This window comes from Orcinus orca, chromosome 1, assembly GCF_937001465.1.
Source record: "Orcinus orca chromosome 1, mOrcOrc1.1, whole genome shotgun sequence".
Classification (NCBI taxonomy): Eukaryota; Metazoa; Chordata; class Mammalia; order Artiodactyla; family Delphinidae; genus Orcinus; species Orcinus orca.
Genome location: NC_064559.1, coordinates 50,310,157 through 50,331,264, shown reverse-complemented (window position 1 = coordinate 50,331,264; position 21,108 = coordinate 50,310,157). Strand labels below are relative to the sequence as shown.

Genomic DNA, 21,108 nt, shown 5'->3' with positions numbered 1-21,108 from the left:
TCAAACATGAAAAGATGCACTAACCCATTAATAATCAAAGAAGTGCAAGTTAAGAGATATTTTTCCCAGTTAGATTGGGAAAGATGAAAAAGATGAACACTACTTAGTGTTGATATAGGTATTAAGGAACACGGAATCTGCACTCTGCTTTTAGAAATATCATTGATAAGGTCTCTTTGCAAGATACTTTGAAAATATTAACCAATGTTTTAAATGTGCATTTTCATTGAACTTTTTAGTACTTAAATATTCAGGGTATGCTCACAAAGATGGTTCCTGAAGTATGATTTACAATTGCCAAAAATTAACAACCACCTAATATCTACCAATAGGGTCAATGATCAAACAGATCATAATAGAACCAGGTTAGAGAAGAGGTTGAGAGCATAGTCTTTCATGTCAAAGACCTGGGTTCAAGCTTAGTTACGCTTTTTAGTAACTATGCAAAGTTGTGCAAATTACTCAATTTTTCTAAGTGCCTGTTTCTTCTGTATAATATTTTATAGGGTCATTGTGGGGACTGATAAAGTATGCAACCATTAAAAAGGATAATCTAAATCTACTCTATCCAATAACTATTAGCCAATTACGGTTACGTATTGAGATCATGAAATGAAGTCAGTGTAACTGAGGAATTAAATTTTTAATTTTATTTAATTTTAATTAATTTGGATTTAAATTCAATTACTGGAAAACTTTCACATGTCTGGAAAATACATGGTGTGCAAATCAACCTCTTCAACTGTATTATAAACTCTAAAGGCGATGAAGTATCCCCAATGAAAAGTTCACTTCTGAATTGACATATCCTTAAGCGTAAAATATATGCCAGACTTAGAAGTTTTAGTAAAAAAAAGTTTTAAAAATTTAACAAAAAATCTCTATTACTTTTATATTGATTATATGTTTAAATAATAATCTTCTGGATATACTAAGTTAAAAAATACATTAAATTCACTGTTTCTTTTTACTTTTAAAATATGACTACTAGAAAATTAAAGATAGCTTGCATTTTAGTATTTCTATTGGACAGCACTGGTCTAGATATATCTGTACTGACATAAGACTATGTCCACAATATTTTTTCATAGAAAAAAATTACAGACTAATGTCATTTCTTTTAAAAGTGTACTTCAATGTCTACAAAATGGCTAGAAAAAATACTTAAAATTGTGATTTTTTTTTTTTAGGGAGTGGAATTACAGAATGGAGGGACATTTCACCTTTCTTAATCAAAATTATCTGCATTTTAAAAATAGTATGAATTACTTTTAATTTTAAAAATTAAAATAAAAAATGCTTATGACTGCATAATAGTATGATCACAACTACGTAAAAAACACAACAAAAATAAAAATTAAAAAAAACACAACAAAGTTTTGTGTTTACGTTTCTTATTTTGAGTTTAGGTTTTTCTATTTTTTCCTCTTGTAAAATTTTTCTAATTTTCTTTGAATGAGCACGCGTTACTTTAATGAAATACACGGTTTAAAGTTCCAGTTTAAAAATTTTCTGTTTAATAAAATATGTGTGTGGGGGTATATGTTAGCTCTGATGGTCAGTGAACTCAACAGCTGTGTGGTACGCATCCTGTTTGGGGCCATGGCAGATGGTAAAGAGCTATGGCCTTCACTTTCAGGATGGTACTTTTTTTATGTAGTGTAAAAGTTGCCAGACACCATACCACAGATTACCTTCTTATTAGGATATGGAATTTTAAACTATGTCACTAAACAGTTTTGAGCATTTTTTAACCACCTGTCATGCCAAAAACATAATTACTCATCTTTTTTTTTAAAAAAAAAAACAGTTATTTGTTGTTGTTTTGGCCACACTGTGCAGCTTGTGGGTAGTTCCCCGACCAGGGATCGAACCCGGGCCCTTGGCAGTGACAGCGTGGAGTCCTAACCACTGGACCGCCAGGGAATTTCCTCATCTTCTTTCTAATACAAGAAGTTTAGAACAAGCAGTCAAGACAGCAGTTAGCATCGATAAAAAATGGCTCACCTGCCAAAAGAACAACAACGGTCCCGGTTGTTTATGCTCCTGTTCCCATTTTATGCCATCTTCCAAGCTGAGTGAACGGCACACTGTAAATCCCAGTGCTTCCCACTCAGAGGAGTCCCATCCCAGTGTCATTTGTAACCACAGAGTATGACTCACCCTTTTTGATTAACCAAAGCCATTTCTATCTTGACTTATAACTGACTACCAACAATTCTTGGGTTTTAAGAGGTTGGATTTTGGGGAGGCGGTGCTATAGTTCTGACTGCCTTTGAAAGTTTAAACAAAGTTGGAGAATGTTAGTGAGGATCATTTAATTGATAAAACTGAGATCCAGAGAGGCTAAATGACTTGCCACGCTGAAAATGTATTAAGGTCTCAGCTGAGCCTAGAACTCAGGTCTCCTCACCTCTCTCACTGTTCTGCCATTCACTGCAAAACCTTTCACTACTAAATTAACCCCACGTCACTTCTGCAATAGATTTCCATAACACGAACATCTCACAAGCGAAAACTCTGATGTATACGTGACTCCACAAATGTAAAAATGATGACCTCAAAAATACCAAGGTTATATAAACAAAAACAAGAATGTTTTGCTTTCTTTAGTAAAAACTGCCAGCAAAACTTAATAAAAACTGTACGAACTTAAAAGACGTTTTGAAAAACATATACAAAACTTTTTAAACAAAAATGACTTATTAAAACACAGTGGACATTGAGAAGATAAACAAAAGTAACTTATTAAAAAGCAAAAACAGTGGACGTTAATTGAGAACAAACACAAGAGAAAGATTTAGTTCTTCAGGTAGAACAGCAACAACAGATGTATAATGCCCTAAGACGGAGAAAGCACAATTGGCATACACTGTGGATCAAAAGGTATTCCTTTAAGCAACTAAATGAAAACCCACTGATAATAGTAACAGGAGCTTACATAAACTTGTGATGTACAAATTCCTAATCTGGGCTTGGTCTTGTGTTTCATTTCCCCAAATTGCTAACTCTCTGATCCCACAATATCAGTGTCCTCCAAGTGGAACCCAGAGAGTTCTGGATACAAATACTGTTCAGCTGAATGCAATAATATTGAATCAACACAATGTTTTTAAAAAAAATCAAGTTAGCATCAATTACCACTTCTCTTCTACAAAACCTCAATTAGAATTTATTAAAATCAGATGAGCAAAAACTCAGTTAGGTACTATTAACCCATCACCAGCAAATAGTAACAGCTTTCAAAAAGGAGTCATAAATTAGAAGAATGATTAAAAACTCTAAAACATTCAGTTGGGTCACACAGTTGAGTACAGTTTAGATCTCAACTATAAAAGGACTGCAACATTATGAAGTATGGACTTGATTTAGAATACTTCTTTCAAAGAACGTACTTTAAAAAGCTTTTCAATTATTATAAAATGAACTTTGGATTATACTTCCAATTATACCAACTCACTTAACTTTTACTATGTTGACCTCTGAATTTCAATTTGCAGAATTTACAAGTACTACCTTGCAGAAAAACAAATATAATGGTTAAAGTCAAGAATATACGCTTCACTGCAAGGCACCATTTAAATACCAACATCTACAGAAGTCATTTTCAGAAAAATCTATCACAAAAAATTTAAAAAGCACATACTACATTTATAAAATAAGGAGTTGGGAAATTATTTACCTTACCAAAAAAATACATCACCCAACAACAGGGCTTCCTTATCAGAATAGCCTCTGAACTGGCTAGAGACTAGGAGCGTCTAATCCAAATGTTCATCGTATAGATGGGGCACCTAGGTCCAAAAAGGTTACTGCCCCCATTACAATGTGGGTTTATTTCTAAACAATTTAGGTACATGGATACAGAAAGGCAACTAATGAGTAAAGGAACAAGAATATTTAAAGTGCAGTGATAACCTACCATCTGAAATAATTTCAAAAGGAAATCACATGACATGGAGTCTTTGGCAAGCACACACCAAGGTTCCCGCCTAAGATGACTCTTAAAAAGCCATATGTTAGCACTGGTATGATCCCAAGTCTTTTTATTCAAGGAAGCTGCTTTCTAGTACATATGTTAAAGACAGGTGGTTCTCCTACATCTAGTTATGCTAATCAACTGGCTTAGCCATATAGTTTCAAAATACAAACATATCTTAACGATACAAGATTTCACTTAAATGCTATTTTCTCTTAGGTTTTTTTAATAATAGGTTATTATCTAAATAATTTGAGACTGCAGATTTGTTCCCTTGGACTGATTTTTTACACGCTGATAGATGCTTACTTGCTCTGGATAACTCCCGAAAGGCTGTCAAGCCGTTGTATATGGAAATGTCAGTAAATGGGTTGCAAGAGTTCCAGAAGCAATTCAGATGGTGGAAGAGGCCGCCATCCAAACCCAGTAAGAGTACCCTTCACAATGCAAAGGGATTACCAATCAATCAGGAAAGCAAATGGTTTCTACAATAGCAGTTCTTCTTTTTGTCTAGAAATACAGTATACTAAGAAGTAAAGAGGAAAAAAGATAACTGCTTTGGAGGAATGAGAGGTATGGACAGGAAGATTACAGTAACCTTCCCAAAGCCAGCAGCCTACTCGCTCATTTTTGCTCTGAGAAAAAAGGCTGACCGATACTAAAAACAGATTTCTTTTCAATCAGAGAAATATGTAGAAAACTGGCATTTAATTCATATTAAAAAGGAGTTTCAGAGTTGACCTATTAGTTTAAATTAAAGGGAAGAGTTCAGAGAAGTCTGGCTATTTCTTGCACAAATTACACAGTAAGATCACATCCCTTACCCTGACGACTTGCCGAGTACTTGTGATGAAAGCTTTTCTTATACTCAATTCGGTTGCATCGAGGTTGAATTTCCTAGGATTTGCTTCGACTATGCGTGGGTCAAAAAGTCAAGGTAAAGCAATTTCATCATCGAAAACCTAACAACCAACATCATGTGAAACCACAGAATCTCTCACAGCAATAAAATCTGGCCCAGCGTTTCTGAACACATAGTCAACTTGGCACTAATCATTCTCAAACTTTCTCTGCCCACAGCCAGATGAGGATCCTTGTGCCCTGAGGCAGAGATGACCTGCCTGGGTTCACTGCAAACCCATGGGTGTCTGACCACAGCTGAGCTGGGCTCTTCCAGATGCCTGCCAGCACGTTTTTTGACTCCAGATCACCTTTCCCAGGACAGCTTTTGTCCTGGGAAACAGCAAGGTGTTTTCATTTGCCATTCCAACTCATTCCACTTCTGTCAAGAAGCTAACTCTGCTTCTTAACCTAGAGATCCAGGCTTCTTTTGTGAAGCTTTCCTGCTCTCCTCAGCCCCAGCTTGGTTCTGCTGCCCCGTGTCACTCACATGGCTCTCTGTACTTATCTCTTATCATCTGCAAGTATACACTTGTGTCAATATTTGACTAATGTCTGTTTCTCCCGCCCCCAAGTCCCTCTATACTCCCACCGTAAATTCTACAAGGGCTGGTATAGTTTTGCTTATCAATCCAATCTCAGTAACTAACAAAATGTCCAGCACATAGCACACTCAATAACTACTGCTGAATGACGAATATCTATTAAAACTTTTGTCCTCTTATCTCACAATTTCTCTATCTCCCCCAATCTTTTTCTCATCCCTCCTACCTCGAGGGAAGACATATCTCCCTGTAACTGTGCTTTTGATCCCACTCCCTCACATATTTTCTTCCACTAGTTTTAGAGAACACATTTGTCTTTTAATAATTTAAAAGGTGCCCCGGGGTCATTGTGATTAATAGAAATTATGGACTCCACATCCAGTCTGACTCCAGGGTCCAAGCTCAAAATCACTGCACTATGCCACCTTCACGTTGCAGGATTTGACTACTCTACCTTAGATTACTGGTCAACGATTTTAAGTGCGTCATGGTACGAATAAGGGCAACATCAATCAACGATAAAAGGCAATATCTAATCTATGTACTTGAGACATCTAGATGAAACTTGTCCATCTGTCTGCTTGCCTCATGTGGCACAGACACTGCAGAAAAGGATATTGATGGTTTCGTCAAGGTCCTCTAGATCCCATTCTATGCTCCGGAGGTTGTTTCTCAGCTCGTTGGTGGTCCAGTCGATTTCTTCCCTCGTGGCTGTGGATGGGTCCTGGAGGAGCTCTGTCCATCTCTGAAACAATCCCTGTGCAGTGTTGACTGCTTTCTGTACCTCTCTGTATTCAGGTGAAGGGAAAGGAGAGATATGAGACAGCATGTTCCACGAGCAACTTATAAGACTTAGGTGAACCTTTACGATCAGACACCATCCTCAGCAACCACCATTCCCCAAAGTGTTTTTAAGTCGTTACAGAAGGCTCTTCATGGACAAATATCAAAGTTCAAAACTTTAAAATAATAGGCTGAGTATTATATTCTCAGCTCATTTCAAAATAAAACAGCCTCTACTTAAGCAGCTATAATTACCAAGTCTGTTTGTGAAGGACAAAATTTAATTTTTCTAACGGACTGTCCTTAAAAGTAGTCTAAGAAGCTATAATATAAATTAACTAAAGGGCCGTTAACATTCACACATGTTGCCAGTTGGAGTGAAGTAATTTATATTCAGAAGAAAAGGTTCTAAAACAACTTTCCTTTTCCTGGGGAGGTTCGTGTGGAAGAGGGGTAAAAAAGGATAGAAGGAAAGGTTACTCTTACACAGCTAGTCTTTTAGAAGGCAACTATTTTAATCTGAGACATTTTAAAATCCAACATCTCATTAGAAGATTCCTAAACATTATTAGCTTTAAATTTATCTACTTTCCTGGATTAAGCAACTCTGTACAGCAGATTCGTGTGCTTCATGTTTAGGGAGTGAGACTAGGCCATTAAGAGCGACGGCCTATTTTGCTTTTAGATTAGATACAGTCACAAGGTCTTAAAAACTCCTCGCCTGCCCCTGCCATTGGGCCAGTATCCACCATTTAAATATTATAATCTAACACTACCACATATAAAAGCCATAAAGGACTCATTTTATAATCATGGTCTCTTGTGTACAAAGATTATAACCTTCATGCTCCTAAACTAAGAGATCTGTTTTGATCCTTCTATGATTTCTTAACCAGTTCTTCTGGGTGTTCAATCAGTGTGTTCGTTACCTATTGCTTTAAAACAGAAATTGCACGCATCCTATTCCCTCTGACATTTCAAGTACCAGAGGAGACAGCACTAACAACATGAAGAAAGGTGACTTACAAAATCTTGGACTGTGAATACTGATGAGAGCTAAAAAGCTGAATGTTAAATAGAGAATACAGCCATTGGGACTAGCTGAATAAATCACTGAGCTACGCGGCCAACAATGAATCTACCAAGGTTATGTTCATAACCAGTTCACGGGTTAGGCAAGTCCCCTCATTTTTCCTCTCACATCAGTCTTATGCTTTTAGCGCCAAAGAGAAACTCTATTGAGACAAAAAGAAGAAGGACTAAGTAAGTGAGATGTCAATCTGCTATTTTTACTCTATACTGAGGTTTCTGGCTGATTTGGTAAAGAAAGAGGTATACATTTTGCCATAATATGAAGTACTTGGTTTATTTGTAAGTGTTGAATGTCCTCTATGACAACAGAAGACAGAGTTAAAAAGGTATCTAAAATGATATCTCATTCTAAAGGATATGAAAATTATCAGTTCTGTAAAGGAAATCTGAATTCCTTTTCGAGAACTAGAAGCCTCAGGCTAGGGTATACCACGTTCTCCACACCAGTAGACAACTAGGATGCCGGAATTAAACTCTTAAGCAGTGATCCATAAACTTTTTTGGTCTCAGGACTCTTTTGCGCTTTTCAAAATTACTGAAGACTCCAAAGAACTCAGATTAATGTGGACTCTATCTATTGCCACTCACTGTATTAGAAATTCAAACAGATATTTAAAAATATTTAGCAATTAATCAAACATAATGATGAAATTATGATATGTTAATGTTTTCGCCAAAAATTTCTAAAACAACAATATTTAGTAAGAAGAGTGGCACTGATTCACATTTTTGCAAATCTCTTTAATATCTGGTTTAACAGTAGACAGGTGGATTCTCACATCTGCTTCTACATTCAGTCTGTTGACATACGTTTTGGTTGAAGTATATTATGGAAATCCAGCCTCGTACAGATAGGTAGTTGGAAAAGGGAGGAGTATTTTAACAGTCTTTTCAGATAATTGTGGATATTCTTTCTTGACACAATACAAAAACTCAACAAGTGGCAGTTTCTTAAAGGTTAGCTGCAACGTGGAAGCTGAAACTGTACCAAAGACGTTGTATATTCTCATACATTACAACCCACTGCTCCATCTTGTATTGTGAAGGGATGTTCTACCCACATATGATTTTACAGCATCACGTACTGGTCATTTGTAAAGTATTAGTTTACTGAGCATCAAATATCTTCCAAATGCTGACTCATTTCATTATACAATATCCAAAATCATATAATAATATCACCACCAATTCCATCAGAAAAACTTAACTACTGGGAATCTGTAAGATGATAGCAGTTGATATGAGCTTTCCAGAATTCTATTTTTTAAAAAAAGGCTCTAATTTCATCATCCACAAAAATACTGTCAGTTGTTTTCTGAGAAGTGACAGGTTCACCTCATTCATTTTTGAGAAAATCTCAAGATAATTTTGAGATTTGTGAACATATGCAAATCTCAATAACCAGTTTGCAAGTCATTCTTTTAAGAAAAAATAAGATTCTACGGAGGAAAAAACGAGCTATTTCAGCTCACAGCTGGATCACAGAAGTGCTTTCCCTGGAGTCACCATCTTAGCTCACAATACAGCCAAAGTGTTTCATGCACTCTCTCATTTCGTCCCACAGTATTAAAATGTGTACTAAGGCTGGGAGAAAACATTTGTGCATTACATGTCTGATTAATGACTTGTATCTACAATATATTTTTTTTTAAAAAACTCTCAAAACTTAAGAAAATTCAATTTAAAAATGGACAAAAGATCTGAACAGTCACTTCACTAGAGACGACATACAAATGACAACTAGCACATGAAAAGATGCCTAATATCATTAGTCATCAGAAAAATGCAAAGTAAATCCACAATGAGATACCACTACAAACTCAGAATGGCTTCACACAACTAACCAACCAATTGACAATGCCAAGTGCTGACCAGGTGGTGAAGTAACTGGAACTCTCATTCATTACTGGTGGAAATGCAAAACTGTACAGCTACTTTGGAAAACAGTGTGGCTGTTTCTTAAAATTAAACATACAGGGGCTTCCCTGGTGGTGCAGTGGTTAAGAATCCTCCTGCCAGTGCAGGGCACACAGGTTCAAGCCCTGGTCCGGGAAGATCCCACGTGCCGTGGAGCAACTAAGCCCGTGCGCCACAGCTACTGAGCCTGTGCTCTAGAGCCCGTGAGCCACAACTACTGAAGCCCACACACCTAGAGCCTGTGCTCCACAACAAGAGAAGCCACCGCGGTAAGAAGCCCACACACAGCAACAAAGAGTAGCCCCTGCTTGCAGCTACTGGAGAAGGCCCGCGCACAGCAACGAAGACCCAACGCAGCCAAAAATAAAATAAATTTATAAAAAACAAAAACAAAAAAACATACAAAACATACACTTACCATTATGACCCAACAACCCCACTTCAAGGTGATACAAAAACACACAGGTTCATACAACAACCTGCAAATTCTCATAGTAGCTTTAGTCGTAACAGCCAAAAATTGAAAAGAACCCGAATGTCCTTCAACTAAGGAATGGAAAACTGTGGTACATCTGAACAATGGAATACTACTCAGCAATAAAAAGAAACAAACCACAAATACACGCAACAATATGGACAAATCTCAAATGCATTATGCAAAATGTGAGAAGTTAGAAGGCCACACAATGTATGATTTCATTTCTGTAACATTCTGGAGAAGGCAGAACTATAGGGACAGAAAATAGATCAGTAGTTGCCAGATGCTGGGCATGGGGGAAGGGGGACACAGAAACTTTTAGGGGTGATGGATCTGTCCTGAAATTTATTTGTGGAGGTGGTCGCTACTGACCATACACATTTGTCAAATTTCACAGAAGTATACACTAAAAAGGGTCAATTTTACTGTAGGTAAATTATAACTTTTAAAAAAATGAGGAAAGGTGTTCTTGGGACTCAAGATTTGATAAATTTTTTTTTTTAACTGTTTCATGAAGAACATTCTTGAAGGAATATGATTCTCATTTTTCTTTTCACTGTGAGGGAGGAATACAATGGCTACTAGTACAGTTTGGTGCCACTGCCTTGATTTAGGCTAAGGCACCAGCAGTTTGCACCATCAGTGTTATTGTCAACATGATGGAAAAAAGCAAATAACATCTGAGTAGTATCATGAAAAGCAGTTTAAGCTGAGGGGCTCTTCTATGAAAGGATATTGAGACCCCCTTGGGATCCAAGGGCCACACTTTCAGACTTGAGGGGGAGGAGGGGCAGGTGGGTAGACTCAATTCTTGCAGCACAGAGTGAAATCAAGGAGTCCTTAAGCATGCAAGAACTTGTGCATGTCCTAAAGAAGAAATGAAAGAAATGGCAGGAATTAGAAAAATGCTGCAAAGCATTCCCAGGACGACATTCAAAACCCAACAGGCCTGGCCAGTGACCTGGCTTATTCCACTCTCAATCTCTTATTTTTCAAAGAGGTTTCATTTTTAGTTTTCATGTAATAGCACAGACATGAGAAAATCAAAGTAGTCTTAGTTTACATTCCTAAGACACGTTTTAAGGGATCACAAAGGTGGGAACTGTCAGGAATGGTTCAGATGTTGAAAAGCCAGAACACGCAGTGTGTCAAGGAATCCTATCTTAAAAGCAACTAACGGGGTCCCTCAAAGTTTAAAACATCTCCCAATTTTTCTTCTTCCAATATCAACTCAGCATAGCATTACCCTGAAAAAGAAGGCATGAATGAAGAGAAAACGTGTGTCACAGACAAAACCCATTTTTAAGCCAAATATTAATGGTAACCAGAATATACCAAAGAACTTAGAATTTCTGAATAGTTTCAAGAAATACAAGACACAATGTAATAATGTACAAGACCCTACCTAGTGAGATAACCTGCTCAATTCAGAACTATTTGTAAATATCTGGGACTAAATATTTAGAATCACCTGTCATTCCAAGGAAACAGATGAATAGGACAGAGGAGTATATAACCACGACAGCTGTTTGATATTTGTGAGGGTTTCAGCAGAGAAGAGCTGGTGGAATTTTCTTCACCTACTTTCCCAGGAAAGGTAAGGGAGTTGTTTCTGCATGAATTGGCTAGTTAGGCACTTCCCACACAGGCATGCCCAGCATCACCTACTCCATAGTTAGTGCTCACCACACAGTGAGCCCATGTGAACATGCTGTGGGCAGCGCTGCAGCTGCCGACTCCTTAGTCAACAGTGATCCACTTTCATCTGTGCTCTCCAGAAAGGTCAAAATCACAAGATATTGCCTCTGTTTCCTGTAGAGTTAGGTGCAGCTCTTTTCAGGTTTTTCTTCCAAGTGCGTAATGGGAATGATTAAAGTCTGACACTCACAACTTTCTATGAGGGATCATGTATACCTCGAATTTTTGGAGCTCTTCAGTTTAGCAATCTTCTTGGTAAATAATAATCTGCTCACAGACAGCTTTGGGTATCATGTCTGACACCATTTCACCAAAAACTTGCTAATTGCTTTCCACGGAATTACAGGTTTAGCTCCTGACCCAGAGAAATCTTTCAGTCCACTGAAGGAGAGAGATGGCTATCTCCTACAACAGTCAAGCAGATGTTCTGCTCCTATATCTGTTGCAGATGCTTCCAAAGTCAGTTTTGTCTTACACGTTTCATGAGTAACAAGAGTCACAGCATTGGAAATACTACAGATGAGCCTCTTTCCCTTGCTGTCCACCAAACGGCCCATCAAAATGATGGGACCCATCATATCCTCATGGATATGAACTCCTTATGACCACCAGAATGAAGGTCCTTCACTGCAAGCCATGCCAGTGCCCATGGGACCACCTGTAACACAGAGCTTCTTTCCCAGTAAGCAACTGTCAAAAATGAAAACACAGTCCACATCTTTGAAGAATGTATCTTTCAGGCAAAAATAAAGCTTTCATCTAAGCTTTCAAAACCAGATTCTTCCATTCCTTATAAATAAAGAGTTGACACTGGCAGAACTAACCAATCCAGTTTTGTTTTTTGCCACGCCATGTGGCATGTGAGATCTTAGTTCCCCGACCAGGAATCGAACCCGCATCCCCTGCATTGGAAGCACGAAATCTTAACCACTGGACCACCACGGAAGTCCCCCAGTTTGTTTGTTTTTTTTTTGCGGTACGCAGGCCTCTCACTGTTGTGGCCTCTCCCGTTGCGGAGCACAGGCTCCGGACGCGCAGGCTCAGCGGCCATGACTCACGGGCCCAGCCGCTCCGCGGCATGTGGGATCCTCCCAGACCAGGGCATGAACCCGTGTCCCGTGCATCGGCAGGTGGACTCTCAACCACTTCACCAGGGAAGCCCCCCCAGTTTGTTTTTGAAGCCAGCCCAGCACTAACCCCTGGTCACTGCTAGTTGAGCCCCTGCCATATAACATTCCAGTCTGTTCCACCATGGTAAAAGGCTCACCATCCCAACCAACCCTTAGGGCTTCAGGCAATACATCCAGGTGTCCATAAAATAATTTCTTATCTGGATCTCACTAAATTTGTTGGTAAGATGGGAGGAAGAAGTATTTTAGCCATTAGGGAGCTTTTGTTTCCCGGAATCTGTCATTCAATTGGGCCAACGAATTGCAGGATAACCATAGCTGCAGCCTCCATCAGCCTTTTGATTTCTCCTTTCTTCTCTGACCCTGCTAATAGGCTCTGAACTGGCATCCGTTCCAGTTACTGTGGTTGTATAACAGTTACCCCAAAACTTAATGGCATCAAATGACCATTTCTTATGGGGAGTCTGTGGGTCAGGAATTCATGCCGAACGCAGAAGAGACGGCTTGTCCCCGCTCCACAATGTCTGGGGCCTCAGCTGAAAGACTGCCAGGCTGGGGCCGCAGAAGCAGGTGCTCCTCGGTAGCATCTCTGTGTCTGCGTAGTCTCTCCACGTGCATGCTCCAGCAAAGTGGCTTCAGTAGAGCTGGACTTGTGTCCCAAGTCAGAAAGATGCAGGTGAAAGCTGAATTGGTTGGTTGTCTTTTGTGACGAAAGCTTCAGGAGTCAAGCAGTGTCATTTCTGCCTCACTCTGTCAGTCGAGGCAGTTACAAAGGTCTGCCTGGGTTCAAAGAAAAGGAATGAGGACCCCAGCTTGATAGAAGAATGCCAGCTTCACAAGTTAAGAAAAGCAAACAGGACAGGATGTATATTGGGGTGGCCACCTTTGGAAAAACACAATAAGCCACAACACCTATACCTGGGGCAGCACCCATCCTGCATGTCTCTTTACAGTGGGGTCCCTGTTTCATCAACACCCTGAGAGGCTAGTGAAGGCAGATGGTTTCCACTCTACTAATGAAACCTGAAAAATCTAGGCTGGGCAAACCTCTGCAACCCTGTCACCCTTCTACCCCATATCCCACCAACCTGTTCTACCACCAACCCCTCGGGCTAGGTGAGAAGCTCTTTTTACTGCTTGATTTCCACACTCACATCGTTTGTATTTAAGGGGAAAAACACACATACCCTGCACTTGACCTTACTGCCATTTCCAAATTCAACTTCACTGTGATAATATCTTTCGCAATAATTCTCCTGGAGGGAAAAAAAAGAGTCTTCACTTAGTTTCCTACAGTTATATATAATTTTGACCTCAACTTGCTGCTGCTTCCACAATGCCCCTGGGATACCACTACTGCCACCAATGACACTGCAGGTCAAAGTCATGGGTGACTTGAACTCGTCCTCATTTCCAGTGTACTTGACACCACAGCCTATTTTCTTGAAACTCTCACTTCCTTGTTTTTGTGACATTGTGCTCTTCTAGCTTCTACTAATTTTCTCTTTCCTCTTCCTCCACTTGGTCCCAGTATTTCTCAGCACTATTTTTATAGCTTCTAGGTGCTCACCAATACTAGCAGGTTCAAAAGATTCCTTGAAGCTGAGGACTCCCCACTGCATTTCCAACCCTAACCTCTCACCCAGGACTAATTCCTAAATTTTTAGCTGCCTACAGGATCATTCCATTTGCCTAAAACCAAAGCAATCGTAGCCTCCCTACAAAACAGTAAATGTTCATACAACAAAATGAAACAGAAAAAAAAAAGCTTCCTTCTCTAACTTCCTCATTTTAGTCAACAGGGACACTATTTTCCAAGATTTGATACTTGTCTAGACAAGCATCATCTTTGACTCTTCCTCTTACTTCTCACCTTGCACAACCTCTACTTAAGTTGCATCACTGGATTTTAGATCTAGAAGGAACTTTCACGATAACTAGTCTGCACTCATTAAACAAATAAGAGAACGGGGGCTCAGACTTCTTGTCTTCTGGCCTCTAGTTCTGCTGACCCAGAGCATGAGGGGTCTTCCGGTACCTATTCAATCCCATCTCTGCAAAGGCTCCAGACAAATCTATTTTCTTTGTGGAATCAGAAGACCTGGGTTTGAGCCCTCAGAAGTTGTTTGACCATAGGCAAGTGCATAGTAACTGCTAGTTAAAACCACCTCCTGATTAAGAATTTACGATAGGAAACATTAACTTTAAACTTCTCAGCTGGGTATTCCACGCCTCCTCCACCCCAAAACTGGCCGATTTTAATCTCCAACCTGATTTCTCACTGAAACAAAATCTGTTTCACTTGGCAGGTCTTCTTCTCATCCTCCCTTTCCTCATTCCTGGCTCTACTTTCACTCACTGCTTCCCCAGCTGGAAGAGTCCTTACACCTCTGCAAATGAAAAGCAGACATTTCCTTCAAGGCCCAGATTGAGGCCCTACTTGCTTCACTAAAGTGTCACTGACCAACATTCCCCCTGGGGGTCTTTCCAAGTTTTTTCAGTCTCCACAGTATCTCAGCTCTATTCCAAACTCTTACACGCAAAGCATATTGTCTTTCACCTACACTGTTTCACATATCTGCACAGTGTTCTCCAAACCAGACTATAATTTCAGGAGCCAAATAGAGTTATTAGGCATTCAATAAATGCCTAATTCAATATAACAAATGTCTGCAAAGTGGTTTTTACAGTGAAACATCTGATTGGGGAATTCCCTGACGGTACAGTGGTCAGGACTCCGCGCTCTCACTGCTGAGGACCCGGGTTCGATTCCTGGTCAGGGAACTAAGATCCCATGAGCCACACAGCACAGCCAAAAAAAAAAAAAAAAGAAAGAAACATCTGGTTGATTTTTAAAAAGTAGAAAATGAGACCTGACTTACATTCAATTTTACTGGATAAAATTACTCGCTAAATAAGGATAATTTTTTCACAGTGACTATACCAATAAACAGTTTTTTCAACAGTGTGACTAAAATGCACAATGCTTGCCTTCAAGGAGCTCATAATCTAGTGTTTAAAAGGCTGTACACACAGACCAGAGATGGTTAGAGAATAATACAATGTAACATACACTATCTTGCTCATCTGCTTACTTACGCCTTTATTTCAACACAGATCCACAGCTAAGAATCTGGAAATAAAACTCTCCTTGTTCGGGCACACAACGCCTCCAAATCAGCAAAATATTAAAGAACCACAACATTCATGCCTTTTACCTATAGGAGAGGCTCACTTGGTACCAAAGTACTCTCATATTCCACCACTCAATTTCTTAGTGGCTTATTCTGATTAGAAGTTGCAAACAAGAGAGGGAAAAAAACTACAGAACCCAAAACTCAATATGGGCTCACTCATCAAACAAATACTATGTAACACCTACTGAACATAATGATGAAAACAACATGATTCAAATATGGTATGTTTCACCTAGCAAATTAATTAAGATTTCTTAAAAGGAGACTCAGTACAGGCAAGGGGTCAAGGGAAATGGGCCCATCAAACTTTTGGGGGTTGGGGTAGTGAGTCGAGTGGAGTTAGGGGTGTATCCTAGAGGGCAATTTGGCAACATGCATCAGAAGCTCTGAATATGTGCACCCCCTCTAAATTAGCAAACCTGCTACAGGACTACAGGCTATGGAAATAATCAGGAGCAGCAATGAAGACCTGTGACAAGCAGGCTTGCCACTATATTAACTGTAACAGTGAAAAATTTAGGTACATCATAAACCTTGTCCTGGGTGATAAGTTATATCACATTTATATAACAAAATACAATACAGTGATTAAAAAGCCTCCCCACCAAAAGCATTTTAAGGATATAAAAAAATACAGATGAAAAGATTTAAGACAGTATGATCACAATTTCTTAATGATTAATAACAACAATAATACCCATTTATATAAATCCTGGCCTTTCCAATTACAGGCTTATGAATTGTAAGTTTGTTTTTTTTTTACTCTCTAAGTTTCATTTTCTCCATTTGTAAGATGATAATAATACTAGTACCTACTTCATAAGGATTAAAAAGACAATCCCTGTCATGTTCTCAGGACAGTGACTGATATATTTATATCAAAAAAAAAAAGAGATCAAAAACTGATGGATAGTATCACATAAAACTGTTAATAGAAACAGATTAAAAAAACACCAAAATTGTAACTATTTCTGGATGGTGGTATTTCAATGAATTTTTAATCCTTTTTTATATTTTTACTTCCTAAGTTTTCTAAAATGAGCATATATCACTTTAAATGTTACTCCAAAAAAAAAAAACCCAGTAAGACATGGTCTTTCCTCTCAGAAAGGGCAGCCTGTTTGGATGGAGACATATATAGACAGTTAAAAGAGAATGTTTACTGAGCACTTGATACATACTCTGAACTGTGCTGAGGCAACTTACATGCATTAACTCATTTAATCCTCATAACCGATAAAGCAGGCATTGTTAAGCCAATTTTGTACATAAAGAAACAGGTTCAGAGAGGATAACTAATGTGCCAAAACTTACACCAAGTAATTGACAGAAGTGAGATCCCAACCTTGGGTCAGCTTGATTAACAAAGCTCAGTTCTTTCACCAAACCTCACTGCCTCCGGAAGTGAAATAAAAAGAAAAATTACACCCAGGACATGCATTTCCTTTCCCTTTACGCCCAGCTTTGTTCTTCTTACAGAAGTTATCACCACCTGACATACCATATATTCGTTCATTTGTTTACTGTCTGTCTCTAGAATATAAGCTTCGTAAGGACAGGGATGTCATTTGTTCATTGCTGTCCCCTCAGCCCCTGGCACACAGAAAACAGACACTCGGTAAGTATTTCAGAAGGAAGGATTCCGAATAGAGCTGTGACCTGAACGTGTCTCCGAGGTCACGTCTGGCAGCAGTGCAAATGAAGCTTGGTGAAGAAGCTGCTTAGAAGAGTTCAGGTGCGAGAGAACAAGGACATGAACTAGGGTGGAGGAACCAAAACCAGAGAGGAAGAGAGGATTCCAGAGAGATCCAGGGGATGCACTGATGGGCCCCGGTGACCAAGTGGACATGGGACCGAAGGGCTGTGAGGAGACAGGAGTAAAGAGGGCTAAGAAGAGGCAGGCATTTTTAAGGAGGGTGAAGGAAAAGAAAAAAAGGGGAAGATATCCACCCCATAGCATGGGGGAGGTCAAACAATTAGTAGAAAACACAGAAAAACACACAGGAGAGAGTTGGGTCAGAGTGACGGGGGTGCAGTACGTGCACAGATAAACAGGGACCACCTGACACAATGGGAATAATCAAGCTCACCCAGTGAGAACACACAGGAGAGGGTCAACTAGACAAACTACAACTTAGGGGCAGGCCTGACTTGATTCAGTAGAGCTAGGGGTTCTGGTAGTGAAAATACCACTGTGAATGTCTGTGCCAGGTAGGGCCACATCTGCCCAACTGTGGTAGTTTTCTCCCGTGTTCTGGGATTCTGCTCTGAACAAGAAGACATCGAGAGTGTCAAAACCTCACAAGACGAGCTTCAAACACTCAGGCACTAATCACTGCATATTTAAATTAAAACAGCTTTCGAACTGGTCTCCTTTTTAATTTTTAATTTTTATTTATTTATTTTTGGCCGCGTTGGGTCTTCATTGCAGTGCGTGGGCTTCTCATTGCAGTGGCTTCTCTTGCTGCGGAGCCCAGGCTCTAAGCCCACGGGCTTCAGTAGTTGTGGCTCGCACGCTCCAGAACGCAGCCTCAGCAGTTGTGGCGCACGGGCTTAGCTGCTCCGAGGCACGTGGGATCTTCCCGGACCAGGGCTCGAACCTGTGTCCCCTACATTGGAAGGCGGATTCTTAACCACTGCACCACCAGGGAAGCCCTGGTCTCCTTTTTAATCTTTCTACACACTGATGCATCCAACACCATTACCAAATCAATATTCCCGAAACCCTAATTTCATGTCATTTCCCTGCTTTAAAAATCTCCAATGGCCTCTTAGAGACTCTTCTTGACCCTATTCTACCTGTACCTGTGGATGTACCTGTAGAAGTGTTAACAGTGTGAGTAGAACTAGGCAGCTGAATTTTGAATCCTGGGTCCATTACCTATTAGCTGGGTGAGCCTGGGGAAGTAATTCAACCCCTCTGTGCTCCCTCAGCTCCTCATGTGTAAAATGGGGCTAATACCCACACCACAAAACTGTTCTTATAAAGTGAAAATTCTTATAAAGTGCTTACTTAGCACGTGACGCCTGACATAGGAGTTGCATCCTTTAAATGTTAGCTATTATTATTATTACTTTTCCAAATAAACTTCCTACTGCACCTGGGATGCTCTCCTTGATGATTTCTAAACACACAATGCCCACCTTTGCTGGTAGGGTTCCCACCCACGAACCACCACTCCTTAACCACAACCACCAAAGAGAATTTATTCAACATTTATGCTATATATTCAAGGTGCTGGGCTGGAAATACAGGAAAAACAGTTCTCCAACCTTCAGAGCTCACAATCAAGTAATGAAAGACAGCCAGAGGAAGAGGTGCAATAATGTGTTACAGGTGCCACAGGAAGCACTTCCTGGAGGCAGTGGAGATGCTGACACTGAGTCCTGAAAGCTAAGTGGGTGCATCAGGCAGAGTGGATGCATGTAGAGTAAGAGCATCCAGTCCTGCGGCCACCGTCACTGTACTGAGTCTGGTGAAGCCGGAGCTCTGTGCTAAGGGCAGGCAGAGTGAGCGGAGGGTAGAGGAAGACTATGTCAAGGAGGTCAGGAAGTACTGAGATTTTATTCTGTAGGCAACAGGCAGCCACTCAGTGATGTTAAGTAGGGAACTCCTGCTTGGGTTCTAGAAAAGCTACACCTGTGCTGCCCAATATGGATGCCACATGTGACTACTGAACCGTGCTAGTGTGACTGTGGAACTAAATTTTAATTAATTTAAATTTAAAAACTGATATGCAATTCAGTTACCGAAAATTTTTGAAGTATATTTGGAACAATTTGGGTATGTGAATCTATTGAATACTTTTTCAACTGTAAGTTTAATGAACTCTAAATACAGATCAAGTGTTCCTGATGGGGCTTCGCTGGTGGCGCAGTGGTTGAGAGTCTGCCTGCCGATGCAGGGGACACGGGTTCGTGCCCCAGTCCGGGAAGATCCCACATGCCGCGGAGCAGCTGGGCCCGTGAGCCATGGCCGCTGAGCCTGCGCGTCCGGAGCCTGTGCTCCGCAACGGGAGAGGCCACAACAGTGAGAAGCCCGTGTACCGCCAAAAAAAAAAAAAAAAAAAAAGTGTTCCTGATGAAAATTTAGCATCCAAATTGAGATGTGCTGTAAGTGAAAAATACACACCAGATTTTGAAGACAGTACAAAAAGGGTAAAATCTTATTTAATAATCTTTAGATTAATCACACGTTGAAATATTTTCACTATACTAGGTTAACGATGACATTAAAATTAACTTCACCTGTTTTTTACTTTTTACTGTGTCTACTAGGAAATGTAAAATGGAATGTGTGGCTCACCCTGCATTCTGGAGAGCACTCATCCAACAGAACCAAGGCAGATGCAAGAGGAAAGAGACTGGAAGCAGGAAGACCAATAAGAGACTCTTCTTGATGAGTCCAGAAGAGACACAGGCCTGAATTATCTAAATGCTCCTCACCTTCGAAACTTAATTCAAGACCTACTACTACCTCCAAAGCTGTTCCAGTCGTAACTGTTCCTAATGAGATGCCTTTCTCTGAACTACTGGGGGAGTTAATCATCTGTAGGATTCACTTCAGCACTTAAATCATTTCCACCTGTCATTTCTACTTAATTCTGGGGTGAGCTGTTTCTCAGATTAGACTATCAGCTCCTAGGGCTAAGTGCCACAATTTAGGCATCTTTAATTTTTCCACTGTGCAGTGCACTTTCAAAACTTTTTTTTTACTTCTTTATTGGAGCATAATTGCTTTACAATGGTGTGTTAGTTTCTGCTTCGTAACAAAGTGAATCAGTTATACATATACATATGTTCCTATATCCCTTCCCTCTTGCGTCTCCCTCCCTCCCACCCCTCTAGGCGAGCACCGAGCTGATCTCTCTGTGCTATGCGGCTGCTTCCCACTAGCTATCTACCTTACGTTTGGTAGTGTATATATGTCCATGCCTCTCTCTCTCGCTTTGTCACAGCTTACCCTTCCCCCTCCCCATATCCTCAAGTCCATTCTCTAGTTGGTCTGTGTCTTTATTCCCATCTTACCCCTAGGCTCTTCATGACATTTTTTTCCTTAAATTCCATATATATGTGTTAGCATACGGTATTTGTCTTTCTTTCTGACTTACTTCACTCTGTATGACAGACTCTAGGTCTATCCACCTCATTACAGATAGCTCAATTTCGTTTCTTCAAAACTTTTAATAAACAGAACTACATGAATGGCTCCCCATATATTCCGTCACATAATCTGGAGATACTCGTATAGCTAATTTTACTTTTCCTCAGCAGAAGGTTTTGACATCTTAACGACATGAGCTAAAACCATGTAAAAGTCAACCAACACTCCAGGCCAATGTTCCAATAAAGCAGTGATATCTAATCAGTGAGCAAGCCTTGGCAAACT

General features: G+C 39.9%; 2 protein-coding genes across 2 annotated transcripts in view; one reads left to right on the top strand and one right to left on the bottom strand.

Annotated features, from left to right (window-relative positions):
* The window catches only part of LOC125961647 (uncharacterized), a 37,593-nt gene extending 28,160 nt beyond the window's left edge, over nucleotides 1–9,433 (top strand). Inside the window, exon 2 of the mRNA XM_049700440.1 lies at nucleotides 9,333–9,433. The gene's annotated coding sequence lies outside the window, so the exon portion shown is untranslated. The remainder of the gene's footprint in view (nucleotides 1–9,332) is intronic.
* The window catches only part of STX6 (syntaxin 6), a 45,214-nt gene that overhangs the window by 22,011 nt on the left and 2,095 nt on the right, over nucleotides 1–21,108 (bottom strand). Inside the window, exons 2-3 of the mRNA XM_033428214.2 lie at nucleotides 6,043–6,212; nucleotides 4,804–4,898 (exon numbers count right to left, since the gene is read on the bottom strand). Coding sequence (XP_033284105.1) covers nucleotides 4,804–4,898; nucleotides 6,043–6,212 — 265 coding nt within the window. The remainder of the gene's footprint in view (nucleotides 1–4,803; nucleotides 4,899–6,042; nucleotides 6,213–21,108) is intronic.